Source organism: Hirundo rustica, chromosome 11 (genome assembly GCF_015227805.2).
Source record: "Hirundo rustica isolate bHirRus1 chromosome 11, bHirRus1.pri.v3, whole genome shotgun sequence".
Classification (NCBI taxonomy): domain Eukaryota; kingdom Metazoa; phylum Chordata; class Aves; order Passeriformes; family Hirundinidae; genus Hirundo; species Hirundo rustica.
Genome location: NC_053460.1, coordinates 73,570 through 101,176, shown reverse-complemented (window position 1 = coordinate 101,176; position 27,607 = coordinate 73,570). Strand labels below are relative to the sequence as shown.

The window sequence follows — 27,607 nt, the reverse complement described above, 5'->3', positions numbered from 1 at the left end:
CTCATAAGCAGCCAGACATCTCCAGAAAACCTAGACCTTAAACTCCTCTCCTTGGTACAGTTCTTTCCACAGACTGCTATCTAAAACTCTAGACTGAACAAGGTCCTAAGGCCTGTTCAGCAGGTTCTAGAAAAGCATAACTTCTGTTTTTTCTGTAGTCACATTACCACACTGAAGATTGATGCTAAGCCCTCCCTCACGGCCGACTCGGCACTCACTTCTGCCTTCTGGAGTCACGGAGTAGCTGAGCTGGCAGGCCAAAGAAATAAGTGAGTATTGTGGTCTACTGAATGCTGACACTGCTTTCTTAGGATGCTGGCCAGAGTGCACTGCTGAGCACCCAAGCAGACCTGTTTTGCCCAAGAGCTCATCCAACCATTTGTCTCTCCAGATCTCTTACTAAGTCTTGGTATCTCATGTCTCCACATTACCTTTTGCCTCAATTTTCACGCTTATCCCAGTGCGCTTGGACTCTCCTTCCCTCTCCAGAAAAGATGCATTTTTTCTTGCCAGCTGTGCCTGTTGCCCTCTCCTGCATGTGGTCAAGGAGGGTTTGGGCGTTCCAATAACAAAATGAAGCTGTATGTCTCCCAGTCTAGTGACTGTAGGGACAGTGGCTTTGCTGCCCTGTGAGAATGGCACTCACAGCAAGGTGCCTGATGGCTGTGATTTTGAGAACAAGATAATTTTTTGAGAAGACGTATTAACTTTGTTTGTATGCTTTTCTGACAGGCTGTGTGTGTCATCCCTGGCACTGGGGAGCTTTGCAGAGGGGGTGGAGGCTGTGTATGGCATGTTCGATGGTGACAAGAACGAAGAACTGCCACGCTTGCTGCAGTGCACCATGGCCGATGTGCTCCTGGAGGAGGTACAGCAGTCTGACACCATGTTCATGTCCAACACCTTCTTGGTCTCCCACAGGTAGGACAGTGAGCAAGCTGGTCCTGGTGGGACTTGCATAGGTATATCAATATGTTAGGTGGGGTGAGGCAGCCCTCCAGAATGCCTGTCAGTAGAGTCTGGAGCCTCCTACACCTTCTCCTCCAACAGGAAGCTGGGCATGGCTGGGCAGAAGCTGGGTTCCTCTGCTGTCCTTTGCTACATTCGTAATGAGGTGGCTGATCCAGCCAGCAACTTTTCTCTGACGGTGGCCAATGTGGGGACGTGCCAAGCTGTTCTGTGCCGAAGTGGAAAAGCAATGCCTCTCTCCAAAGTCTTCAGCTTTGAACAGTGTTCAGAAGAAGCCAGGAGAGTCAAGGGGCAAAAAGCCATTATAACAGAGGTTGGTTTGGACCCTTTCCACTTCAGCTTCCATGCTCACGTAAAAGCTTGGTACAAATACGTGAGCTCAGCTGTCTGCATAACGTTACAGGGGAGAGGGTGACATGAGGGCTCTGAATGACTTGTCTAGTGCTTCCTGCTCTGCTTCTTTTGCTGATGAGCTGTTCAAAATTGCATGTTCCTAAAACACTATGGCCTAAGAACTGTGGGTACAGGATGATATGGAGTATGCAAAAGTGTTAAAATGATTTCTAGAGAACTCTATAAAAGTTAACTTTCTAAACACTTGGAAATAACAGGGAAGTGCCAAAGAGTGGGTAAAATAGGTCTGTAAAGATCTTGAGAATCAGTGCTGATCACTTTAGTTTTATGCTTAGTCTTTTAAGAAGTATTAAATTGCTAGATAGAAGTATTTTTCCTAAGCATAATACGTCACTGTGTTACATCTCTTCTAGGTGTTGTAACACTGCGCCATAGCACTCCGACTGAAAATAACTATGGGATTAATGTAGCACATTCAATAGTTTTAAAAAACTGGCTCATTATTGGATTCTGAAAAAGAAAAGTGAAATTATTGTATAAGAGACTTCCCTGTGTGTCTCGTCTGCTGGGTTTTAATACTTGGCAGCAGCAGCAGTGTTGACACCCAGAGGATACAGAAATGAAGAACACTGAAATTAAATTCAAAACACTGACTTGGAAAAGGGACTGAGGGTTGTGGGCACTTCTCTTTATGAGAGACCACTGCCAGGCTGGCCAGGGGACCATCTAGCAGAAGAGGGTAATATATCCAGGTTACAGAAACAGTTTGAGATACCTACTTGTTCTTTTTTTCCTCAGGAAAAAAAGTGTCCACACTTCAGAATGCAGTTATATATTAATAAAGAGGGAAATAGTTCAGATAATACCCAGAAACCGTTTAATGTCTATGTACTCTGTCTTGCACTGGGGAAGTCAAAAGTCACTATCTCAGTTGTACTAAAAAAATAAGTTTCACATAAGACTAATCAGTGAGACTCTCTGATCATTGTACTGCAGGTTGTCTAGCTGCACATTTCAGAATAGTCTGCCTACCAATTCTTCAGAATGCACAAACGTCTTGTGGGATAAAAGTCTGTTATTGCCAGGCATGGGTGATGGCAGTCATTGTACCTGGTCATCAGGCATAGTGAATGCCTGCGCTGTATTACTTGCACCTAGATCCTTTCTCAGTGCTGCAGCTGTGTAACTGGCATTTCTCGAGGCTCCAAACCAGCATATGAGCAGGGGAAAGTTTGCTTTCTAAATGATCTAATAGCACATCCAATGCTACTGCCTTGTTTCTCTTGCCTGCAGGACAATAAAGTCAATGGTGTGACTTGCTGTACTCGGATGCTGGGCTGCACGTACCTGCATCCTTGGATCCTGCCCAAACCACACGTCAATTCTATTCCACTGACTGTACAAGATGAGTTGCTACTTCTAGGGAACAAAGCTCTCTGGGAACACCTTTCTTACGCAGAGGCTGTCTCAGCTGTGCGGCACCTACATGACCCACTAGCTGCTGCAAAGAAACTCTGCACTTTAGCCCAAAGCTATGGTTGCCAAGACAATGTTGGTGCAATGGTGATATGTCTGAACATCAGTGAGGACAACTGCACGTGTGAGATGCATGGCCTCACTCTGACAGGGCCTGGGGGATTTAGTTCTACCACAACCAAACCAGCAACACCTTCATGTAGCAGTGGAATTTCTTCAGAGTTCAGCAGTGAACTCTCTGCTTCTGAGGTTAGCAGTGAGGTGGGCTCTACTGCATCAGATGAACACAATGCTGTTGGTCTCGATGGCAGTTTGCTACCACGACAAGAACGACGTTGCAGCCTACATCCTGTGCCCCCTTCAAGCATCTTCCAGCGCCAACCTTCTAGTGCCACCTTCTCTAGCAACCAGTCTGACAATGGTCTAGATAGTGATGATGAGCAGCCTGTGGAAGGTGTGATGACAAATGGCAGTAAAGTGGAGGTAGAGGTGGACATCCATTGCTGTAAAGGAAAGGGTCTGGAATTAGAACGTCCTGCTGCAGAGTATAGCTCTTCTGCTCCAGGGCCAGAGGATGACTCTGAGCTTGTACTTGTCATTCGGAGGCAGAACAGTGTAAACAGCAACACCGTGCAGAGAGGGATCAAGGAAAAGTGTGAACTCCAAAAATCTCTTTCCACATGTTGTCTTTATGGAAAGAAGCTTTCCAATGGCTCCATAGTGCCCTTGGAGGAGAGCCTCAACCTCATTGAAGTAGCAACAGAGGCACCCAAGAAGAAGACAGGCTATTTTGCTGCTCCATCCCAGATGGAGCCAGAAGATCAATTTGTGGTGCCACCTGATCTAGAAGAGGAAGTGAAGGAACAAATGAAGCAGCACGAGGAGGACAGAGGAGATCAGGAGCTGAAAGAACAACATGCAGCACCCCTGCCAGAGGAGTTTGACACAGCTTTGTAACCCTGCAAGTACCACTCCCTCATTGTCCCCGGAAGCTCTGTTTCATAAGGGCTGTCTTGCCCTTTGAGGGAGCTGGGATCTGCAAGGAATACAGGCACCTGCTGCTTCCTTAATGGAGTTGAGGAAGAATCGGGAAGGCCAAAGTCTGGGCTGTCCACTTAACTACTGCAGGGTGTCAGTTGTTCTCTGAGCACACAGATCAGTAGCTGAGCTCTGTGTTAGGGACTGTCTGGTAAGTCCTTGAATTCTGAGGTTCTGCCAGCTCTGCAGGAAAGGGGCTGGTGTATATGTGTGGGCGGTGAGGAGGCTGCTGAGGGAGAAATGTTCAGTGTTTAGAGTCCTGTGAATATTTCTAGTGTCCCACCCTCCCCCCCCAGCACCTGACTTTGTTATTCCTTGAAAGAATACAGCCAGTTGCAATGAAGCTGATCTGAGAATGGTTTCCTACATTAATTGCAAGCACTTTTATTTATTGCACTTAAGCTGTTCTTTTCCCCTTCAGCCCAGCACTTTATTATTTAGGGTTAGGGGAGAAAGCACTCCACAGCAGGTATGCTGTGGACTTTTCCGAGTGGATGTTCTTAGGGCAGTGGAGGACTCAGGGTACCAGTGTTCTGATGAGCACTGGTGTAGGGGAGAGTGAAGGTTATGGTGGTATCATTCTGTGCAGCATGAGAAAATGCATAGCTGAGTGATAAGCAGGTGCCAAGCAATGCATTTTATACGGAGCATAGGAAAGATCAGCTCAGGACTAGTTGATTAGGCAATGTGTAAATCTAGTGCTTATAGCTGCAGAGTACAGATCCACCTCAGCAGCAACCTGGCCACCATCATGGATGCTTCACAGTAGAGGCTTCCTGTATCCAGAAGACATGGGATAAAGCCAAGAGCTTGTGCTTGTCTCAGTGTTGTCAGAGGAGCCAAGCTGTAAACAGCGGTGTGCTGCTCTAAGACTGGCAGAAGCATTCAGTGCTCTTTTCCATCAACATAAACTTCTGCATTGTCAGCTGCAGTGTCTTTGCTTGCCTCTGGAAACAGGAGTCATATTCCAAATACGCAGCAACCAGCATTTCATGGTATGTGCCCAGTTTGGCCACAAACAAGGTGAAAGTATACTTGTTCCTGCTTAGCCTTCTGCACAAAAGCAAAATTTGAACTTTTCATCTTATTAACATTTTTATCAGCACTGAAAAAGACGTTTAAAACAGTCCCACTAATGATGAGCTGGCCAGTCTGCACTCAGATGCCTTGTGTTTCCATTAGGATTTTTGGTGCAGAGTGTAAGTTGGCTGCCTATGTCATCATCTTGGATAAGGGTTGTGGAGACCACTGCGTCTGTAGCATGCAGATCTGTCTTCCTTTCTGACAGAGCTGAATAGCAGCTGTCTGTCATGTCAGTGGTGCAATTATCCTGACTCTAATGTGGGCTAGTGCCTTTTCTTCATTAATTATATTTATGAAGAAAACTTTAAAGTTTCTTCTGAAGAGATCTGAAGGCTTGAGTTGTGTATTTTTGGATCAAATTTGGGCCTTGCTTAGAAGGAAATACTGTGCAGACTGTGGAATACTGTCAATACAGATATTTTGACAAAATCTATTGGAGTTTTACAGAGATTTCAGAGCACTTTGAATGTCTTCTCACTAGGAAAAAAGGTATTTTTATCATGCATGAGGAGCAACATGAAAAAAGGCATTTTTATCATGCATGAGGAGCAACATTTTAAGATATACTTTGTGCTAGTTGCAGTGTAATCATGAAACAACCCCACTTTGGAAAAAGTTTAAACTTTCACAATTTTTGGTTGTTTAAACACCTGTTTAATTTGGAACTGGAGGTTGAAGCTAATTCTTAAAATCACAGAAACAACAGCATTGGAATCCTTTAGGCAGAAGAACAACAGCAGGAAATATTCAAATGCTAAAACCCAAAACTCTTTCATGTTATCATCATATTAAGTATGCAGGAAATGTTCATTCCAAGGTATTTGACTGCAACTTTTGATTCTGTCGCTGGTGACAATTTTACCAAATATCTGTGCCTAGCCTCACACCTTCTGATATTTAAAAGGGCTGTAGAACAGCCTTCATTCGGTATGGGACTGATGCAGAAACCCTTATTTCTGGGGAAGACACTGACAAACCCTGCACTATGAGTGGCACCTTAATGCAAATCAGGTCTCTATTTCTTGCACTGATATGGAAAGTCCAGTGTGTCCTTGCCAGTCTGAACCAGTAGTATTGCATGCAGAATTGCCACAAGGAGTTAGAAATGACTGGCTCTACCTAGTTCAGTGTTGAAGGACTAAGGAAAACATAGCTCTGCAATGGAGCGTGCAGATTTCTGAATTGCACCTCTTAAAGGTAGTGGCAAAATGGAATAGGAGGAATTCCTACTTGGACCTTTTCTCCAGTGCTCTTTCTAGTTTTGAAGAAAGGGAGTTTAAATACACCCAGGTCCTATTTCATATGGGTGGGAACTGTCATGGAAGACATTGCTTATTATCTTTCTTACACTCCAGGAAGAATCCAGAGATCTCTCTGAAGCTGTTATTATGAACTCTGGGCAGCCCAGGCTGAGGTGACTTTATCTGTACCAAATAATATTCCTCTATTTGACTAAGACAAGCACCGGTGTCCTCAAGCAGCTTCTGCATATTTTCTGTGAGCTTCTTACAAGGATTAATCTTTTCCATTTCAGCCACAGCATTGTGATGCTTTTTCTCCAGTCATCTAAAATCTTTTTCATGCATTAAAAATAGTGCCTGTTCATCACAAAAAGTGCTGCTTTTTCCTAGGCCAGTTTAGAGTGTCAGTAAAGACACTGGCAGCATTTTTTCATGCAAATGTCTTGGATTTTCTAACACAAGATTCAAACTGCTGAGACATGCTTTAAGGTCACCGTCATCCAAAGAAATGGGTTTTTTTTCCTGACATTGGTCAGACAGTGGTGTGTGGCTGGGTTATCTTCATCTGTGTGACGAGGACAACTCATAGAACAGAGTGATTCTCTCCACTGTCTTTTGTTTTTCTGCCCCCTTCTGTGTCTCCCCTACTTTATTTATTAACACTGCCTTAGATTTCAAGCTCCCAAGGAGAACTGCTGCAGGTGGAACAGGTGTGAAAGGGCAAGTCTACTGAAGGATTCATAGTAGGGTAGGGTGGGGTGGGGTAGGGTAGAAAGTGTCTTCCCAGTTATCTTCCTGTTCTCCATTCCCTTCCCTGATTTTTGTTTTTGGAGTTTGCAGAGATACTGTGTGATCATCACATAACCGCATCACTGAGAATGTCCCACTCATTCAGACTTGCCGTTAGAGAGAGGTTCTCACCTTGAGATCCTCAGGCTGTTTTGTCCCTGCTGAGCAATGCAAGCCCTGCCACACTGCATGCAGCCACAGCCTAGTGAGGCTGAGGAATTCCTTGGTCCATCTCTTCAGTAGTTCTGGCTCTGCTGATAAGCATGCTTGCTGAAAAAGGTACTCTGGAGCTACTGCTTTGTCCTGTCCTCTCCCATCCCATCCAGAAAGGCTTCTGTAAAAGGAGCCCATAAAGGTTATACTGAGTGGTGTGTAACTGGGGCCCAGGTGTTAAAGGTAAGAGCCTCCAAGTTGCCCCCAGAGCAAGGAACAGGCTTGATAGAGGCAGCATCACAGACTGTTCATACCAGAGCAGAATCTTCAGTTAGATGGGAGGATAACATCCTGTTCCAAGGAGGAAGTATTTCCCTCAGGACAAGCTGCTGTGAAGGCTGAAATCTTTTCCATGGTACACAGGACCTTCAGCCACACCGCTGAAGGCTTTGGACCTGTGGGGTTTCTGCACTCTTTCTGGATAGTGCTGGTGGCTTTTTTGTCACTTGCCAAAGGCCTTTCTTCAGGCAGATCACCTCTTTGGTCTTGTGCAATCATTGTCTGCTGTTCTATTGCTCTCTGAAGACTCAACTGTATTTTTCCTCTTTTTTCACATTTTAAAATGTTACCTTTTTAACGACTCATATGACCTGGCGCATGTTAAATATTGCAGTGCACCAACTGTTTACTAAATAATCTTTTTTCATGCTTTTTGTTTGTTTGTTTTTAAAAAGGAGAATATTTTCTGTATTCCACTCTAGCATGCACCCGTAACAATCCCTGTTTTTATTGTGTATGGGAGCAAGTTGTCCAATGAATGCACCCTCAGCACTGTGGCCTATGTACTACTTTGGAAAGGCAAATGAGGTAAGATTGTTGGAAAACACTAGTCCATTGGTTCTTTCTTCAAATGTATAGAGAAGTTCAGGAAGGAAGAGTATTTTTGCATTGGATTTTCAGCTGACTTAGCAATAAAGATTTTTACTTTCATCTAACAGCTTATTCTGATTCTATTACTGTGCTGGAAGAAATCTCAGCAATACCCAGGTCAAAGGTAGCTGTGTCTTGCAGCGGCTGTGCTGCAGATTATTCACTGAGCTCTATGTGCTACTTCACTCATCAGCCTCCCATACAAAACCTTCTTTCAGAACACTGTGAAGGTAAGAATTAGGCTTACCAATTAATAAGGCAGCTTTCTGTTTCCTCCTAGAGGAATCCTGCCCTTTGAACTTGCTCTCAATAGCACTGTACAGCTCTAGCTGCAGCAAAAGGAAATACAGAAATGTTAACAGAATTAGGACCACAGTGGACTGCCCACATAAATCCCTGTGCTCAGACACTCAATGCTAAAAGGCAGGAGAAATCAAACAAACCCCAAAGCACCTTGTATGTTCCTATTTGGCATCTATTTTACTTTAGTGTCTCTAGCTCTAATAGTGTTCCATGGTTTTGGTAATTGTGAAGATTTAGTCACTGCTGCCAGTGAAAGAAGAGCTATGTCCAAGGCAAAGCATGTTTCTGGTGTGTTTAGTTTTTTTAATATGGGCAGAACTCATCTGTGAGACTCTAGTGGTTCCATCCAACAATGCACATAGTTGACACGTCTCTGAAGTGGAATTTCATTTTAAGGCATGAGTTGGTGATCCTAGTGCTACTTTTCCCAGCTAAATTTCCTAGAAATGTTTTTCTAAAAAAAAGGCAACATCTCATTTTTCCAACTTGTACATTGAAAATGTATTTTGAAAGCATATACTTCTATATTAAATCACCCATTTGATCTCATAAAGCTTTTGTCTGATTTCCCAATTCAGGGAATCTTTTTTAAGCAAAACTCTTATATACAAGTTATATAAAAAGACCATTTCATACAAAAATGTGCCCTCTCCAGAAGTTTAAAAAGGCATTGTATCACAAGTAAGACTGAGTTTGCAAGGTTTTTTCAGGATATTTTCATTGCCTTATAAATGTCATGTTCACACTGGCCTGTTAATTCCAAGAGACCTACAAGGACAGAATATTTAGCTGTCAGAACCACGGTCTGTTGTTTTTAAGAGCTCTTTTCTCAGCAAAGTCACATGCCTTTTGTAAAGACAGTTTCAGCTACAAAAAGCTGTTAACTGGCAGAAGCATGTAGTGGCAGTACTTTTAGCAAGGCCTCACTGGAGAAGGGGGCACCTGAGAGTGAGATGGAAGGGCTGCCTGAGAAGCAGAAACAACCCACTGCATCAGCTTTAAGTCGCTAATAATTCAATAATGCAAATTCAGGTTAGGAATAGCCTGACTCTACCATATTTACAGCTATGCCAGCTTGGTGAGTGTTCTGTAGCGTTAAGGCTGCACTGTCCAGAAGGAAAGTATACTACTTCATCTCAGTAAGGAGACTGGCAAAAATCAAGACCATTACTGGAGTGGAAGAATAATTTGAAAGTTCTTATAATTGCAGTGGCTTCTGTTTCTGTTCATGAACTGTCCTGTAATCTCTGATTGCTAGACCCGCACTGAGCAGGTATGCCATGGCAGCCATGCAGCCCAAGAGGCCAGCAGCAATCTCTGCCCCATGCAGGCTGCACCAGAAACCCTGATAGCCTTTGCTTTGATAAAGCTGCTCTCTCTCTTTGCACACTGTTGAATTATAAACGGTCAGCAGAGAATGGAGGAAATAGTACAGAGCAGGCACTGTGCCAACTGCAATCACTATGTACAGGGTGCATTCAATTAGCAGCAATGCTGGGAAGTGCCACGGGACCCGCAGAACACCAATCAAAATAAGAACGCAAGGGAAGACCAGGAGACACCCTCCCACGGCCATCGCTGCCCTTGCCACGGGCAGCTTCAGTAGGTAGAAACGTTGGTCAAGCTGCTGGGCTCGCTCCCCGTCCGCTCCACTGAAGCCGCTGTAGGCCCCGCCGTACTGGTAGTAGTAGATGCCCCCCAGGGCGGGGAGGCCGGTGTATCCTCCCGCCGAGCCACAGGACACGGAGCTGCAGACCAGGATCAGGGCGGCGAGCAGGACCTCCACCATCTGGCAGCAGGCTGTAGGGGAGGCTGAGGTGAGTCTGCGGCCACAAAGTAGCGCCCGGGAGGGAGCCGGACCTGGTGCTGTGCCTCGCAGGACAGAGGGAGCGGCTTCCGCCGGCCGCGCTCACCCCGGCCCGTGCGCAGGTACAGGCAGCGGCGGCGCTCCAGCGACCCCGGCACGGCGCGGCTTCCCCGCGGCACCTTTGCCTCTGGTCCGCGTACGGCGCTAAGGACAGATGATGGCAAGGGTGGCAGTGACCCGTCCGTGCCCCGCGCGGCCGCCCGCCCAGCCCGGCCCCCGCCCCGGCCCCTCGCCGCCGCCAGTCTGGTCCGCTCAGACCCGGCGCCGAGCCGCACCCCTCGCGGCCGCCCGCCCGCCCGCTCCCCTCACCGCCCGCTGCTCTCACCGCCCGCCCGGCCCGGCGCGTCCCCCATGCGCGGCACGGGGGCAGCTCCGCTCCGCCATGGCCCGGCGCGGCCCCGCTCCGCCGGCGCTGGGGACGGGGGGCCGGCCGGGCCGCCACGGGGTACTGCCGGCGCGCTGAACTCCGTCTCGTCCGCTCGCCTCAGCCCCGCGGGCGCTTCTAAAGTGGTGGAAGCTCCGGCCCGGCCAGACCCTGCCCCGTCTGAAGGTGCTCAGCTCCTCGCGCAGGTGCGCGGTCTTCAGGCACTTGCGCACGGTTCGCCAGCTGTTGGCGTGTGTGCCCGCTTCCGCGGAGACTGTCCCCGCAGCCCCTTGTGGCGATAAACGTCTCAAGGTTTCCCACCTGCCACAGAACATGCTTGTTAGTACCAATTGGAAACTGACTAAATTTAACTAAATTTTCACAATTCTACAAGTTCTACTTTTTCCTGTGCTGTGAGTTTTGGTGAGTGTTCTTTATTCAGCTTTTCTGCCACCTTCTGCCTCTGTAAACTTCATCTGTTCCTCTCTGTTCCCGTATGCAACCCCACTCCCAGCCTCTCGGGCCTGCCCTAACTCCCCTAAACCCATACTTTGATGCAGTGACTGCACCTCCATGCAGCACTCAAGACACAAGTGCACGAGCCGTTTACATCACAGCAAAACAACCCTCTCTATCTTGTCCTGGCAATGCACAGCATTTTGTTGCTTCTCCAACTGCCCCAGCACAGAGCCTGTGTCTCCAGATACAGTCACTAACACCTTGGGATCTGTCCTGCAGTGCAACTGTCAGATCCCAGTTCAGCCCTTGGCAGACCACGTTCAGATAATTTTCTTTAGATACATTACCTTATGTTTAGCCATACAGAACCAAAAAGACCCTTTTTGTCTCTTTTTCCTGGAGGACACTTCAGACTATATGATGGGACCTTTGTACTGATGATAATGTCCTGCTGCAAGTCTGTCCTCCCATCCTGGCAGACCCCTTAGCACAGCAGCCATCACCTGCCAGCAGAGGAGGTGACGAATTACTCCTGTGGTTATTAATGCTGGCTGGAGTGAAGGCAAGTGTCCAGGATCTCACCCATGCACAAGTGTCAGCAGTGCTCAAGGCTGGTGGGAACAGAGCTGTATAAGGACAGGGAGAAGAGTAAACAGCCAGACAATTTGGAAGTACAGAAAATTCCACATTCAGAGGAAATGCTTTTATTCAAGAATTTGACCAAATACTGCCTGTAAAACTCTTTGCTTTTACAGGAAAAAAAAATTTAAAAAGAAAAAAAAAAATAAAAAAAGAAAAGGTAAATAATACTTTCATTAGATTTAGGAAAACACATTTTTGGGAAAACAGTTACACTGTAAGGCACAGTACCTGAATATGTGCCCTGAGAGGTCCAAATTTGTCTCCAAGATGCAGAAATACATTTCCTCTATCTGTAAAACTGGTGGCAACAGTAAGACTGTTTCACCCTTCCATCTCTACAGGAGCAACAGCAATAACCCAATAGACTTTATATTGTGAAAAGCCTATAAAGTGCATCTCAGCACTGTGGGAAAACACTCTCCTCAACATTTCACTTGATTCCACAAAGGACCGGAGATCTGAAAAATGCATCTTAAAATTTACTTAGGTTGAGAGAAGGAAAACAAAAGAACCATTTCAATGTCCAGTTCACACAGAGGGGACAGAAGTTGTGTGCTAAGTTAGAAAATGGAGAATCCATAGGGAAATTATTATGAGGACTCTGGAGATAGTGCAGGTGCTCAGCAATGAGGCTGTTGCACACACCTTTTCATCTGCATATGTTGCATCACTCATGTTGACGTGCCAGAAAGCAGACCTCCTGCTGGGTGGGTTTAAAAGTTTTAGCAACCCTTTGTGAACTTTTAGGGTCATGCACAGTAGTTTGCTTAGTAGAGCTTTTAACTGACATGAAAGGGACGTGAAGAAATAAGTCGAATAATCATGAGTCACAAGAAGGGATGAAATAAGTCTTTCCTATGCAGAGTATTGCTGCTAGTCATCTAACAAACTGAGATAAAGCTTTCTTTGGATTTGCATGTGATTTACTTGTTCAAAGACCGAGCCAGGAAGTATTGCTCTGTTGGGAGATGTGTTCAGTGTTTTACTAGAGTGTTTGCTGCTAACAAGTGAGGTACGAGCTTCAAGATACTGTAGAAGTGAGTCAGTCTTATTTAATTTCTGTTGCTGTAATGAGAAATCTTAAAAGCATGCTTTGTGTCACTTCACTCCTGCTCAAAGTACCATAGCTGAACTCAGTCATGATCTTCTGGATTCCTATTCTCACTGCAACAAATACCAATCAGCAGAACAGAGCAATAGGAAGCCAAGGATACCAGTATTAATCTTCACCACTGTTTTGGCTTCTCTTTGTAATAATTTGTTGTTGTTGCTATTATTGTTATCTTCTTTGTTTCTGGCTACTTCTGATATTCCTGCACTAAGGGAGGGAAGGGCCTGGTTTGACTTGCCATAGAGCAAGAGCTCTGACCTGGTTCAGTGCCCTCCCTGGGAACTTGGAGGGTAAAGTGGTAGGAGCAAGTGATGAACTGCCTCATTTGTCTCCAGTTTGAGGCAGCTGGGAGCTGCAGCACAATCACTGCTGAACACCACAACCAGATTTATTGACTGTCCTACATAGATAAATAATCACAGGGACAATGAGTGCAGCATGATGACGATAGAGCAGTACTGTAGAAAAGAACTGGAGGTTATTGTGAATGACAAACTGAACTCAAGTCCACAATGTCATCCTCTTGCGAAAAAGCTAACATTTCTAGGGTGTATGAACAGGAATGTCACATGTAGGACATGTGAAGAAATTCTTCTACCCCCACTTCAGCATTGGCTTGGCCTCAGTCTTGCACTGTGTTTCCAGAGGTGAGTGGATCATCTGGAGGGGATTCAGCAGAAAGCAAAGAAATCTCTAGAAATACAACCTATGAGGAAGAGATTGATCACAGACATCTCATTTGAAATAACAAACATCCGTTAATAGCTTGCGAGCTTGTTAATAGGTGTCTAAACAACTTGCAAACTTGTAAAAAACTGCTGAAAAGAGGAGGGAAATATTTTTTTCACTCTGTCTGCTGTTGGCATGGTCAGGAAGCAGAGCTTAGGTTGAAGCAAAAGGGATGTATTTTAGGCACTCTAAATGTCTCTCACACACACTCCAACTCCTCCATTTTATAAGGAGATGAGCAGTTGTTGCAGGAGTAGATTGGTCAGCAGATGGTATGTTTCCATCACTGGGACTCTAATTCAGTTGAGAGAAGGCTGGCTTGTGTGTTCTTGTGAGGAAGAAGTGCTGGTGCTGCCCATGCCACCCAGTTCAAGCTCACAGTGTCATCTCACTCCACAAAGCCACTGTGCCCCTTTCCACCCCACCCCCATTGGCTTGTCACTGTCCCAGTGGCTTCAAGGCCATTGCAGGACAGCTGCCATGACATATCATGCAACAGCTCAAGTCTCTGAAGTCATAAGTCAAACACAGGATATGCACCTACCTGGATAATATTTACCTGGATGTAAACAGACACAAGTCTGGACAAGATGTTTTCTTTCACTGTACCTGTACTCAGGAACCAGTAACATTCACGCTTTGTGAAACATTCCTCTCGGCATCTGTAACAGGAGCTGCAAGTGTTTCACCGTGGCTATTGGCCCTGTAGCTCACTGGTGCTTCCAACTCCCCACAAACCCGGAGCGTACTCCGTCTCTCTCAGCGTGCTGGCTGTGGACTCAGTGCCCAGGCTGAGCAAGCAAAGGCTCCTGTACCTGCTGGACTCTGTCCCCTCCCAGCTCCACAGTGGTCTGTGGCTGGGGAGCGCAGTCTGCTGTGCCCAGCACAGCTGCTATCAGGTTGCCTGCAGTGCATTTTCAGGTGCTCATGTTGTGGGAGGCACCCAAGATGCCATAGTCATGAAAGCATTTGGTTTTTACATTCCCTGGTTTTCTTGATGGAGGGAAATGGCAAACAGTAGGACATGGTGCTCATTAAGGTGTGTTAATGCAGCTGTTTTCAATCTGCCTAGGGCTTGCAGAGGAGAGTTTTACCAGGAGCCTAGGCAGGGTCACTGTCCCTGCAGTAGTGCCCTCCGTTTGTGCACTGTGGGAGCCGCCTTGTTCCCCTTGCAAAAGAAATGCAGAGACCACATAGCCCCTGGATGCCAGTGCTCCACGTTCCAAAGCCCAGCTCACATAGGTGGCAAGAACATCCTGCAAACCACTTGCAGTACTCAGGATGTTTTTCCAGAATAGGCATCTCTAGCTAGACTGCAATTTCAGTGTATTTCAGGTTTTTATTTCTGAGATCAAATCAAAATTGATCCTGAATATAGGCAGATAGATAGTAGCTAAAAAATATTTTTTAATTACCCCATTACTGGCTTTGAGCCACTCTTTGTGGATTGTGCCATCTTTCTGGCTCTTAAACACAGTGTTTGCACAGCTTTGGAGAGCGTAGCTGGGCTTTTTTTTGGAGCTGATTTTTCTGCTCAGATTATGCAAAGTGGTAACAGGTGCTATGCTCCATTTCAGCAATTAAGATTGCTGGAGGCTCAAGCATCACCATCACTTGATCCGAGGCGCACGCAGATATATGCAGATTTGGCACAGCAGCCTTTCCTACACCATCAGACAGCATTAACTTTGAATATATGCATTTTCAGAGTGCCTGTGTGACCTGACCGGTTAAGGACAAGGCTTGTGCCGTGTGTTTCAGAAAACCTGCTGCAGTATTATAATGATGCCATCAGAATCAATAAACAGACACGAAATCCATGAGAGACATGGAGGCTTTATTGTGGTTTGTCATCTGAGACCTTAACAATAAATTGATTTAAATATATATATATAAAGGAAAAATCATATAATTGATTATTAAAAACTGATTTAAGTGGGAATACAGAGATCAAGATACACACGCAACCTGAACTGGCTGGTGCTATACCAGTGTCTGAAAGGAGCAGACATAAGTTGCTGGAAATAAAAGCAAAATATAAGGAGGTAACAAGTGAAGTGATTTGAATCCTGTTGGATTTTTATGCAGAGTACTAGTTAAGTGTCTGTCCCTGCAGCAGTACACCCTAAATTGGCAAAATTATCCATGTGTATTACCTGTCTGCAGCCTGACACAGACAGGTTTGTCAGTGCAGCAATGCTTGAGCCTGTGCTCCCCTCAAGCAGCTGTTTCTCAGCCCTGCTTTGTGGCTGCAGCTCAGTCTGGAAGCCAAACTGCTTGTTCTTACTGGCTTCACCTCTGCTCACAGAAAAGGGACTCTGGGCACCCTGGTACCAGAGAAAGGCAGTACCATAAAAAATGCTGAAGTTATCACTAGTTTCTCCTTCCAATGGGAAGAGGTAAATATCAGTTGCTCAAGCTATACCAGAAACAGGGAGCTGAAGAGGTACACATAAGATACCATCAGGCTGACCTGCTGGGACAGAGGACCAAACTGCAGAGGGTGGAGGCAAGTCACTGGGGTGGGGTGCTGGTGGGGGGCATAGGGCCTGAAAGACCAGAGAGACAGCAGCCTTACTGGCAGAAATACATCCTGCACGATATGGCTGCCTCTTACACCACACCATAGAAGGATGGCTTGGCCATATTTCTAGAATACGAAGTGCTGAGTTGTGTGTTCATGCTCCCTCCTGGGAGGCCCTGTGCACAACAAGCGGTGGGAGGATAGGGGCTGCATGCTCCATGCGAAGGCATCTGGAGGAGGACTGGAGTCGTGTAGCGAGAGAAGAAGGGCATTGTAATATCAGGAGAAGCCCACTGATGTCGTTGTACACTTCTGTCCTCACCCTGCTCCTCACCAGGTTCTCAGCCTTATGTAACTGAGTCTCCTATGGCTCCAGGGCCAAATTTCCCTCACCATCCCCCCTTGGCAACAGGCTTCCACTGTGGCCTCCCCTGAAACCCACTGTTGTGTGCAGTATGACGGGTAGAGCTCTAGTTGCGTCAGTTTGGGGGTTGTTACTAGGCAGGACATAGAGCATTGTCCTTGAGGCCTCCCAGTGCCATGTCTAACCCTGCCAGGGCTGCAGCATGTCAAGAGATGGGGCCAGCTGGGGGAAATGAGAAAATAACCCACAGGTGCTTGGAGAGGGCCTGCATAAACTTCTGAAGGTTACTTGTGTCAGGTTTCAGATGAAAGAAGGGAGAAACTGTGCAGCCCCCAGCAGAAAACAGTCCAAACAGCTTCAATACAAGATGTTTCTCTGTGAAAGTGTTTTGAAAGGTGCTATTCCTGGGGCTGGTTGCAAGGGGAAGTCTGCCCTCTAGTCTGTGACTAAGGATCCTGGCTAGACCTGCTGTCTGCACTCCACTGCCTTCCAACCTGCCTCCAGCCCTGAATCCTCGGCCCCCATTGTGGCCTCAGGAGTGCCCATTACAGTACTGGGGTCGACAGCAGATCATGGCTCCCCAGCAGTGGCAGCCCAGCCACAGCACTGAGAGAAGGGTTTGCTCGTATCACCTGGGGAGGGGCAGCCTTGCTGATGGTTGTGTAGTAAGCATGGGTTGAATGCAAGGTCCTTTCTCCTCCGACTCAGGTGCAGGTATAAAAAGGTAAAATTCACAGCGACCACTGGTCTCTGTCTGTAGCGAAGGCATCAGCAGTCTTTTTGCTCGAAGGTTGGCAAGTCCCTGTTGTCCCTGAGCAACTCTTTAGTCTCTGGCCATTTGTTGCCATGGCGATAAGGGAATACTTGGAGCAGCCCTTGGAAGGCAGGAAGAGTGCAGATGTCTCTCATTTATCCTAGCCGTGCAGGAATTGAGAGACAGGAAGCCATAGGTTCACATCACTTAGCCAAAAAGGGCCTTATAGGAATGGTATTTTCTGTGGTTTGCAGTACCATTAAAGAGGGAAGGATTGCATCTCTCACGGAGAGAATTTCTGCTGGCTGCCAAAATTGTGAGTTTACTTGGGTCGTGCAGCAACAAAAAAAACAAACAAAACCAAAAAAACCACCCTGCAAACCAGTGACAGCTTCTTCCTTTAATCCTTCAGGTCCTGGTGCCTCCTCCCTTTAGTGCTTTCCTCCCTTTAGTTTGTTGAGGAAGGTGCCTCCCAATTGTAATGAAGCCACAAACTGGTGTTTGTCAGCTGGTGCATTGGGATCCCAGAAACTCTTAGGATAGAGCAGACTGATGGCTTCCACAAGCTTTATGGTCCATCAGTCCACTCTCAATGAATTACAAAGTGCTAGTGCTAGAATACTGGACTCTGCAGATTTGCCCCCAGCAGTGTTTGCAGACTGAGGAAAGTGATAGCAAAGGATGGCAGCCCAGGCACTTCACAAAGCCAAGCTATGTCCTTTGGCTATGCCCAGAAAGAGTTAATGCACAGCCATGTTCCAGGTGTTTGAAAAGACTACAGTGGCAAAGGGGAGGAGAGGTCATTTTTGGGTGGGGAGAGCAGCCCTCTCTGTGAGCCAATGGCTAAATGATTTAGTCTCAACGCCCAGTTTTGGGGATTATTTCATGGGCAAGAATTCACAGGACTTTCCTCTCAAGGGGATTTGTTCTGGATGAAAACTAGGGACTGGACCCCTAAGCTTGTTGGTGTCTCCCTATCTGTGCTGTAGAAGGTAAAGTGCTGTGCTCTGGTGCCTTGCTTCTTTCAGGTGGATAGTGGGGCGTTCTTCCCTGGCTGCCTACATTGAAGATACCTATTGAGCCTGTGTCTACAGCTCCCCTTTTCAGGAGAGCCATGTTGCAGGGTGGTGTAAGGGCTCTGCTGGGATGGACTGCATATTTGGGACACAGCCCAGCTGTGAAACAGAGATACATGGCTCATTTCTAGGCTAAGTTTTTTGTGTATATTTCTTCAGCTGACTTTCTTCTGGTGGAAGGGAAAGCCAGAAGGTTTCAGCAGAAAAGCTGAAGTCTTGCTCTGTAACCCTGTTAGATCAGCCTGGTTTGCTATAAATGGCATATATTTAAAAATATGTTTATAAATAATAAAATAATTATAAATGTCTATAAATATAGTAAATAATAGTAAATAAATAATAATAAATATAAATATCTATATATAAATAGGGCACCACTGGTAGAGTAACTGCAGCAGCATGGGACATCTCTAGGTGCGAACTTCACTGAAACAGTGAGAAGTCTGTTCAGATAGCAAATCCTGCCTGAACCAGGCAACACTACAGCCCTTCTGGCTCAGTCTCTGTGGCAAGGAAGGGGAAGCTGTGTTGTATCTGTGAGTGTGGGGCTATGTAACTACTATTAGGAAAGGGCCACTGTTCACTGAATTGCTATTCAGTGGCGCAGAGAAATAGGATAGACTAGAAAGCGTAAGCAGTTTGTGGCAGGATTACAAGGTAGTGTGCCAGTATCAGCAAGAATGGACTTTGTGTCTCAGGAGGTCTGCCTCTTCTGTGCCCTAGCCTTAAACTGCAGTTGGAAAGCCCTGAGTCATCAGCTGTTTGTAAGTTAGGCTTTTCCTGCCTGGTCTAGCTCATGTTCTGGGTATAATATGCTGGAATGTGTAAGTCACTTTTGTGTCCATTTTTGGATCTTGAAGGCAGCTGTTCCCTTGCTGTGCCTTGCTTGTTACTCAGTTTTAGGTTGAACTACAGGCCGTTTGCTTAGGCCGGTGCTGCCTCATGGATTTCCCTCTTGGCCATACCAGTCTTGCTCCATTTCCTAAGCAATGCCTTTTGCTCTAGGCTCTCTGGGCTGGGCTGTTCTCTGCTGGCAGAAGCAGGTGTCTAAGCTCTATCCTGCCACTACTCAGTGCATCGTGATAACATGGAAGAAGAACTACCATTTTGGCATCTGATATTTGATTCGTAGTGCTACATTTCTGTCTGTAGACTGGAGGAACATTCTGGATATTAACAGGCATAGTGGGCCAGCCCTTGTGTTTGGAGTTTGAGGTGTGCGAGTTGATAGCTGGCAGGAGAGAGTGACCTGGTCCTCCTGTCAGTGGAATATTGAATCAGCACTCAAGCAGTGACTACAACATGGTGGTAATTCTTGGTTGCTGGCTTTCTCCTCTTCAGCGCAGGAGGTCCATGCTAGGCAATGGTGCAGCTAACACAGAGAAGTGCCTTAATATTTCCCACTGTCAATACAGTGCACTCTCTCACTTGTGCACGGGGTTTCTCTACATCCTGGCACCAAGTACGACCCTACTTGCTGCTGTTGCTTTCTCCATAGGCAGTAGGTAGTGTCTACAGCTTTTAGAAGTTTTACTTATGGGCTGCATCCCCAAATGGACAGATTCCCTTTTTGACATGTGTTAACTAAGCCCAGGAAATTCACTTTGCACTGACAGCTCTCAGGATGGACTCGTACCTGATCCAAGTGAATGGCCATGGAGATCATGCCCCGAAGCTAGATGTTCATCTCAAGAACACTGGGAAACATCATATCACCAGGAAGGTGAAGGGTCGGAAGCCAAGATGGGCTGTCAGGGCTTCTGAAATGTCAAAGAAGACTTTCAATCCTGTCCGAGCCATCGTAGACAGCATGAAGGTGGAACCCAACCCAAAGAAAGCCATGATCTCCTTGTCCTTAGGTGAGCATAGTCCTGTGGCTGAAGCCGCCAGGTATTTGGGTCAACTGTGTGGCTGACAGATTGCATGGCTCTGAAGCACAAAGTTTGTGCAAACGTGAAGGGATAGGTCAGACAACCACACAGCTCTGTGCCTATCACAGATCAGCAAGAATTTTACTATTTTTTCAATCTTTGAAAAGGAGACCCGACGGTCTTTGGAAACCTTCCCACAAATGATGAGGTCACACGGGCTGTGAAGGAGGTTTTGGACTCCGGGCAGTACAATGGTTATGCTCCATCTGTTGGTAAGTTGACAAAGCTCATCCTCTGAGAGCTGGATGAAGTCATGTGCCAGCTCCTGCAGAAGCTGTTTGCTGCCCCAGCCACTGGGAACCCAGAAGGCTTTGGGAGTGTGTGTCCCTGCCATGAGCTATAGCAAAGCTCCTTTCTAATCTTAACCAGGACTCCTCCTGGGCTCCCTGACTTCACTGACACCATGAGCCTTGTTTGCAGTTAGTGCCAAAAGCATGCACAGAGCATAGATCATGCCTGTATCATGGGACCCTCTGTCTAGTCACAGGGAGGGCTGCCCCAGTGCCATCACTAGACAGTGAAAGCCATGTCATCACACTTGGCTTCCTTCTGGCTCAGAAATCTCCCTGGCTACCTTTCACTCTGCTCCCATCAGTTCTGTCCCTAGGATGTGCTGGGGCCAGCCACCCTGGCCCAGCCTTGGGGCTGCATGGTGCTTGGCCTGAGGCAGGACAGTCTCTGCCACCCTGGGACACCACCAAATGGGCTTTCCCCAGCTGGGCAGAAGCTGTGAACCTTGTACTGGTAAAAAGAAAGAAACAGTACTGGTAACAAGAAGGAAAGAATCTGTAAAAACCTCCCTTCCATGTTTGACTCCTCTTTCCTCAGGCTACCAGTCCTGCCGGGAAGCCGTGGCTGCATACTACAACTGCCCAGAGGCACCACTGAAGGCCCAGGTACTGGTGCCCAGCCAAGGTGCTCCCACTGCAGTGCAGACAGGGTGCTGCTGCCTGCAGACCATGGGGCCCCTACCCCAGCTCTCTTTCCCTGCCCAGTTACAGGACTAAAAGCTAGCCAAATCATCTTGTCCCACAGTGGCCTTCTGCTGCTCTTATCCCTTCCCTGAGCCCTTCACCGCCACCCTCCCCAGGAGGAGGTTGTTCTTTCCACCAGCTGAAGTTTCCCTGCTTTCAGTCAGGTTCTCGCACTGTCTTTTTGGCTGAGAAGCTCTGCCTGGCAGAGTTGAGCCTGGATGTTATATCACTCCTGTGTGTCTGGAGTACTTCAGAGTGGCTATGCTTCCCACTGACTCTCTGTTCTCTTTGCAGGATGTAATCTTAACAAGTGGCTGCAGCCAGGCCATAGAGCTTGCCTTGGCAGTGCTGGCCAACCCAGGCCAGAACATCCTGGTGCCACGGCCTGGCTTCTCTCTCTACAAGACTCTGGCATTGTCTATGGGGATAGAGGTCAAACTCTATAACCTCTTGGTAAGTGGTGACAGGCCCTGGGAGGGGCAGCCCTGCCATTTCTCCTCTCAGAAATACCCTGGCTCTGCCTGGGAAGGCAACATGAGTAACCCTGGGTGACCTGGCACACCTGACCTTGTGTGGCATGTCCAGTTCCTCAGCTTTTACTTCCCCTCCTCTTCACTCACTAGCCAGAGAAGGCCTGGGAAATTGATTTGGAGCACTTGGAGTCTTTGGTGGACGAGAAAACAGCTTGCCTCATTGTGAACAACCCATCGAACCCCTGTGGCTCTGTGTTCAGCAAGAGGCACCTCCAGGAGATCCTGGCAGGTGAGACTGCCTGTATGTTTCTGGGGCCTGGGGCATGGTTGCAATCTAGGGTCTGTCTCAGTCACTGCAGTACCATGGCCCAGGGCTTTGCTTCTGATCGACTCCAGCTCAGGAATGAGGGCTTGCTCAGTGTGGAGGTGCTGTCTTATCTAGGCAAGAACATGCAGAGCATGTGTCTTCCTCAAAAACTCTGTGTGACTTGTACTGCTCATTTCTCCCCTCTGGCTCTGCGTGGGGAGTGTTCACAGGAGCCCTGTGCTTCCTGAACCCTGTCCTGACAGGGAGGGCTGTGCTGCCAGTCCCCACCAATTGGAGCAGAACTAGGCTCAGTCAGGGCAGGGATCCCCAGTGGTCAGATTCTCCAAATAAACAGTCTGTAGAAGGAAGATAGGGACCCTGTGCCCTGAGACAGAGCTTCCCCCAGAGCTCTGCCAGGCTCTGAAGCAAAGGGCAAGCCTGTTCCCATGAAGCATGCAGGTGGCCAGGCTGAATGCCCTCTCTTCCACAGTGGCATCAAGACAGTGTGTGCCCATCCTGGCTGATGAGATCTACGGAGACATGGTGAGTGTCAGTTGCAGTCCTTTGCACTCCCAGTGCTACCTGTCCTTTTTGATGCACCTAATCCTTGGCCATGGCAGCCAGGTCTCTAGAGGTGAGGGACAGCTCCACTCCCCTGTGCCTGGAGCTCCCAGTCCTTTGGTGCACAGTCCTAGGGGGAACCTGTCGTGTCCAGCTCCCTTCCTCTTCCCAAACAGCTTGCTTTTATGTGTGTGCATTTACTATCTTCATACTTTGAGGCTGTGAGTTTTCACCAATGATTTCCCGTCATCCCTTCTTGTTAAGCCCCATGCACATGCCCAGTTCTCACAGTAAGAGGCAGGGACAGCCCTAACACAGTCTCTGGTCATAGGTATTTGCTGACTGCAAGTATGAGCCCATTGCAACCCTCAGCAGCAGTGTACCAATCTTGTCCTGTGGTGGCTTGGCAAAGCGATGGCTAGTCCCTGGCTGGCGGATGGGCTGGATCCTAATTCATGACAGGAGAGACATCTTTGGTAATGAGGTGAGAACTGATGAGTTGCTGTCATGGCAACAGATTTGCAGTCTTCAGTATGTGGATCACCAGGTCTTTAACAGATTCAGGCAGGTACTACTCTTTTGCTTTCACGTGGGTGTCACCCAGTTGTGCTTACCAGCTTTTCTGCCCCTCTTTCACGTTCTTTCCTTACTCCATCTGCTCCCAGACATGGCCTTCTACCCACATCTACACTGTAACTCACTCAGTGTCTCTGCTGCTCATTAATACATGCCTTGTCCCTTTTCTATGCTTCTAACTCCTCAAATAGCTCCAGTGTGCGCTGAAAGTATTGCATGGCTTATCCGGAATGCGGAGTCCATGCGTGGGGTCTGTGTGCTCTTACGTGGTTTCTCTGAAAAGTAAGAACAAAGCACCTTGCAGTGCTGCCAGTACTTTATCTGGCTATTTTTCAGCTGTGTTACAAGGACAACCATCTACTGCAGTGACCTTTCCACCTAGAAGGCTCTCTGCAGAGGAAGAGGGAGAAGAGAGGACCAAATGAGTGAGCAGAAAAGCTAATGTTGATTGTCCTTACCTGGCCTTGAAAGTGTGGATTGTGGGCACAAACCGAAGGGAATGCGAAGTTGAATTTGGAACAGCTCTGGGTTTATTTGTATTATCTATATTCTGGTTTGAGTCAGATTGGGAAGCTCCAAAGGTTGTCTCTGTCGGCATTTCAATCTTCAATGGAAGAACAGAGAATGATACTGTAAATAGTGTGCTAAACCTGGCATGTAGTCAAACAAATGTTCTTTAGTAGTCTCTATGCTCACTGAAGAGAAGGGTGTGAACAGCTGTAAGAAACACAGGAAGTGAGCCTCGGAGCTGTTCCTTTCCTTTAGGGAAGCATCATCTAAGGTGCAAATATGATATTTTCTCAGATCAGGGATGGCCTTGTAAGACTGAGTCAAAGGATCCTAGGACCCTGTACAATTGTCCAAGGAGCACTGGAGCGTATCTTGCACCGAACACCACCTGAGTTCTACCACAACACTCTAAGCATCCTCAAGGTAAACAGGCTGTTAGAGATCAAGAAGGTCTGTTCACAGATTGTTTGGAGGGAGTCCTTTCTCTCTAGTTCATCATTCTTCCTCTCTTCCCCCCAAACTGGAGGTGCAGTTGCCTGTCATTAGGATGACCCAACAAATCAGATTCCAGCAGGAGACAGTGTAATGGGTGGAAATACTGGCCGTTATAAGTTTCAGGCAGCCTAGCTCTGCAGCTGGAGCTGCTGAGCAGGAGATGGTCCTGACTAGCTGAGCTCAGCTCAGTAACCCCTGCTGTACTCAAGGCCATGATCTCCCATGCTTTTTGCATTTGTTGTCCCTTTATTTGCAGTAGGCAAACCTGTTTGTAGACGTGGTCCAGAGTTTGGTGTCCAATCACTGTGCTGCTTCCTGGAATTTCTCCTGGTTTGAAATTTCTCCTTTTTGCTTTTCAGTCTAATGCTGACCTTTGTTATGCTGCCTTAGCAGCTATCCCTGGCCTTCAGCCTGTCAGGCCTGCTGGAGCCATGTACCTGATGGTAAGTGAGGACCACCAACGCGCACACTAGGTCTGGTTGCCAGAGCTGGTCAGTGTTTCCACAGGTCTCCATTACTGTGCATTCTAATATTGCCCTGTGCGGTGAATGCATCCCTTGGTCACTTCAGAAGGCCAGGTTATGCTGTTCTCTGCTCACAGAGCAGAGGCCAGTACACTTAACCCACTTGCTCCTGCACAGAACTTTGTGACTTGTACTTTGCATGACAAGGCTGTTTCACCTGGATACAAAGCCAGGTGGTAACCAGAAGCCCCTCTAAAAACAAGGCAGATTATCATACCTCCTGTGGATGTTGTAGCCTTCTTCATACTAGCATGCCTGTCTTCTGCCTGTGGTGTTGCTCTTCTTTTGCCTTTTCCCATGCCTGTTTGCTTTAAAATTTATAATGTGCTGAAATTTCCTTTTTCATCTCATCAAGCTCAATTGAGACATTTATGACACTTTAACACATTTTAATTTTTTTCCTTTTATTTTGTTCCGTCCCATAATGTCTCCAGTTTTTCATTCACTCTTAAAATGTGGACTCAGAACTGGACAGTACTGCAGTACATGTATCACCCATTTCTGTAGAAAAATCCCTATTATTTGACCCTGTTTCCAATTTTACCCAGAGCCACACATTTTGGTTATGCTTTTTTTGTAGAGGCACAGCTCTAAGATTCTTTCATACTTACTGTATTTCTGCAGTAGCTGTCTATTTCAAATTAAATCGTGTTTATTTTTGTTTTCTACTAGCTCTTTCAGAACTTCTGTATGCAAATTATCTCTCAAATTATCTGTTTAAGAACATTTTCATGAGATGTTTAAAATCTTCTTTGGTTATAAAGGTCAGTCTAGATGGGGCCCTGAACAACCTGATCTAGTGGGTAGCAGCCCTGCCCATAGTTGGAGGCATTGGAACTAAATGAGCTTTAAGGTCCCTTTCAATCCAAAACCATTCTAGGATTCTATAAACAAATGGCCAGAATAGCACTGTCTTATGTGAAAGATGGACAGCTGCCTTCTTTCCAAATATGGAAAATACATATTGATTGAAGATTTTACCATTTTCATGTCATTTTACCAGTTATATCATCCTACAAGGATTTATTTTGTTCATGATATTCTAGACCTTGCTATATTTATTTTTATTTTAAACCAAAGCAAGTTTTTTTCTTGCATGACAGGACTATTAATGTGTATTGAGTTCTCTGCCAAGCTCTGTCACAATGTCTTATTTATTCATTTTCACTTCTTATTGGTTATTATGTCTTTTCTAATTTCTACTGTGTCTTTTTTTTACTGAAGCAGCATTTAACCAAAATGCCATTTTAGGTAGTTAATGAAGGCTTTTTCAGAAGCCCGGTTTTCATTTATATGTTTCTCCCTTGCATCCCAGGCAGCCCAAATCATGAGCAAAAATTGAGGGCAGACAGTTGCACTTGACTGGGAAGTCGTTGGGCCATGTATGTAAGCAAGGACACTGTAGATAGTTTTGGTGCCCTTGATTGCCATGTTACATCCCTCTGCTGCAGGTTGAGATTGAGATGGAGCATTTCCCGGAGTTTGAAAACGATGTGGAGTTCACTGAGCGACTCATCTCGGAGCAGTCTGTGTTCTGCTTGCCAGCCACGGTGAGCCTAACACTGAGAGCCCCAAGGAGCTGTGAGGCCAAAACATGGTGGTAGACGCTGTAGGGGTTTGCATCCCTGAGCTCTGAGGACAGGCTGGGAGTTATGTATGCAAGTGTCCATGGTCTGTCATACTGTGTAGGGGAGCTGGCTGTCAGCTCCCGGTGCTGTGTGTCTCTGGCTCACTGACAGCACTCAGTCAGGTTGCCAGGATCTTCCCAACTCCAGGCTTGCCCAGTATTTCTCAAGCTGGCAGAGCAGTATCCCTGAACTCCTTATATCCCCATACCCCCTTGCTGAAGGTGCTCCCTCAGAGAAGTGTTCCCACCTATGTTCCTTTCCTCAGTCTCTTTCCAGTCCCCCACCCCTGCAGACATAGGGAAGGCTGAGACCATCTGTGCCTTGCATTCGCTTCCAACATTGGATATGGATAGGGCCTTAAGTATTCTCCAGCCCTCTCCTTTAAGCCCATTCCCTGTACATTCTGGTTTGCACACAAAGTCCTCTGGCCTGTCTCCCTCGCAGCATCATGTCTACATGGAGATGGGAGATTTGCTTGGAACAGGAAAAACATTCTAAGGGAGCAAGAACCAAGCCCTGCTATTCTACATTGACCATATTCATGTGCTGTTGCAGCTCATGGTGCCAAGGCAGGGCTCTAAAACTGGCACTATCCCAGGTAATCTGCCAGCTTCATCTTTTCTCATTTCAGTGCTTTGAGTACCCGAACTTCTTCCGCGTAGTGATCACCGTGCCGGAGGAGATGATCTTGGAAGCCTGTGGTCGCATTCAGGAGTTCTGTGAGATGCACTACCAGGGTGCTGAGGGGGCCCAGGATCTGGAATGTGACAAGTAGCTACGGCTGACCCCCTGCCCCTGTCAGGCTAGACCTTGTATGAGGCGGCAGCCGGGCAGGCAAAGCTGCTTCCAGTCAGCCCCACCTCTCCCTGCCTGTAAGCAGCCACTGTCCTGCTGCTTCACTTTTTGTGCTCCACAGACTCCTCAGCATTACGGAAAGAAGACATTTCTCTCTCCTCCCCACTAGAGCTTGTACATCCTCTTGCTTCCAGTCCCCCGTGTCTCTGTAGACTCAGCATCTGTGCCCTGTCTTGATCTGTGCACCTGTGAACCAGCTGCAGGCAGGGGCAGAAGGCTCTTCCTGGGTTGGGCCCTGTGGCAAAGGCCCTGTTGGCCTGTGGCTCCTGTGCTGGCCACACTTCCCCTTGGAGAAAGGAGAAGGCTGCTGTCTTGGAGGATAAGAGAAAAGTACCCACTTCTCACTTCCCTATGTTACCTTAGGAGGCCAGAGCTCTTTATAATGAGCCCTTTGTGTGATAAAGGGAGTAAGTTATTGTAATTTTTTATTAATAAAAATTCTGACATGGCAGTCCTTCACTGTCCTACTGTTGCACTAGGTTGGGCTTGGTCACTGTGTGGGTCACCTTTGCTCACCCCATGTTATTGCAATGCCCCAGGCATGTCC

At 47.0% G+C, this 27,607-nt stretch overlaps 3 protein-coding genes across 5 annotated transcripts in view; 2 read left to right on the top strand and 1 right to left on the bottom strand.

The window, feature by feature from the left end:
• Positions 1-7,935, top strand: part of PHLPP2 (PH domain and leucine rich repeat protein phosphatase 2) — a 31,227-nt gene extending 23,292 nt beyond the window's left edge. Inside the window, 4 exon segments of the mRNA XM_040075005.1 lie at positions 159-269; positions 733-921; positions 1,051-1,282; positions 2,617-7,935. Of these exon segments, the coding sequence (XP_039930939.1) occupies positions 159-269; positions 733-921; positions 1,051-1,282; positions 2,617-3,756 (1,672 nt within the window). The 3' untranslated portion in view covers positions 3,757-7,935.
• Positions 3,877-27,505, top strand: TAT (tyrosine aminotransferase). 3 transcript variants are annotated; one of them, XM_040075009.2, is made up of 12 exons: positions 3,877-3,988; positions 19,843-20,085; positions 20,265-20,369; positions 20,986-21,053; positions 21,426-21,584; positions 21,755-21,893; positions 22,402-22,454; positions 22,804-22,956; positions 23,853-23,981; positions 24,413-24,496; positions 26,029-26,127; positions 26,837-27,505. In XM_040075009.2, exons 2-12 carry the CDS (start codon positions 19,851-19,853, stop codon positions 26,978-26,980), a joined length of 1,368 nt encoding a protein of 455 aa, XP_039930943.1. In that variant the 5' UTR covers positions 3,877-3,988; positions 19,843-19,850; the 3' UTR covers positions 26,981-27,505. The 3 variants fall into 3 exon arrangements, 2 of the variants coding, with proteins under 2 accessions (XP_039930943.1, XP_039930942.1); XM_040075008.2 differs by lacking the exon at positions 3,877-3,988 and adding an exon at positions 10,018-10,153; XR_009208219.1 differs by lacking the exons at positions 3,877-3,988; positions 24,413-24,496; positions 26,029-26,127; positions 26,837-27,505 and adding an exon at positions 10,018-10,153 and having other exon boundaries at positions 22,804-23,473; positions 23,853-23,957.
• Positions 8,628-10,564, bottom strand: MARVELD3 (MARVEL domain containing 3). The gene is made up of 2 exons (XM_040075011.1): positions 10,529-10,564; positions 8,628-10,136 (listed from the first exon to the last, which is right to left on the bottom strand). The coding sequence occupies exons 1-2, from the start codon at positions 10,554-10,556 to the stop codon at positions 9,535-9,537; spliced, it is 630 nt and encodes a 209-aa protein (XP_039930945.1). The 5' UTR covers positions 10,557-10,564; the 3' UTR covers positions 8,628-9,534.
• Positions 27,506-27,607: the final 102 nt, after the last annotated feature.

Bases quoted from the DNA above. Each gene is read 5' to 3' on its own strand.
- MARVELD3 (XM_040075011.1), bottom strand. From the start codon at position 10,556: ATGGGGGACGCGCCGGGCCGGGCGGGCG. The intron at 10,137-10,528 runs GTGAGAGCAGCG...CCTCCCCTACAG, and splicing joins CGCGCCGGGCCGGGCGGGCG to CCTGCTGCCAGATGGTGGAG.
- TAT (XM_040075009.2), top strand. From the start codon at position 19,851: ATGGACTCGTACCTGATCCAAGTGAATGGCCATGGAGATCATGCCCCG. The intron at 22,957-23,852 runs GTGAGAACTGAT...ATATTTTCTCAG, and splicing joins GAGACATCTTTGGTAATGAG to ATCAGGGATGGCCTTGTAAG. The intron at 24,497-26,028 runs GTAAGTGAGGAC...CCTCTGCTGCAG, and splicing joins CTGGAGCCATGTACCTGATG to GTTGAGATTGAGATGGAGCA.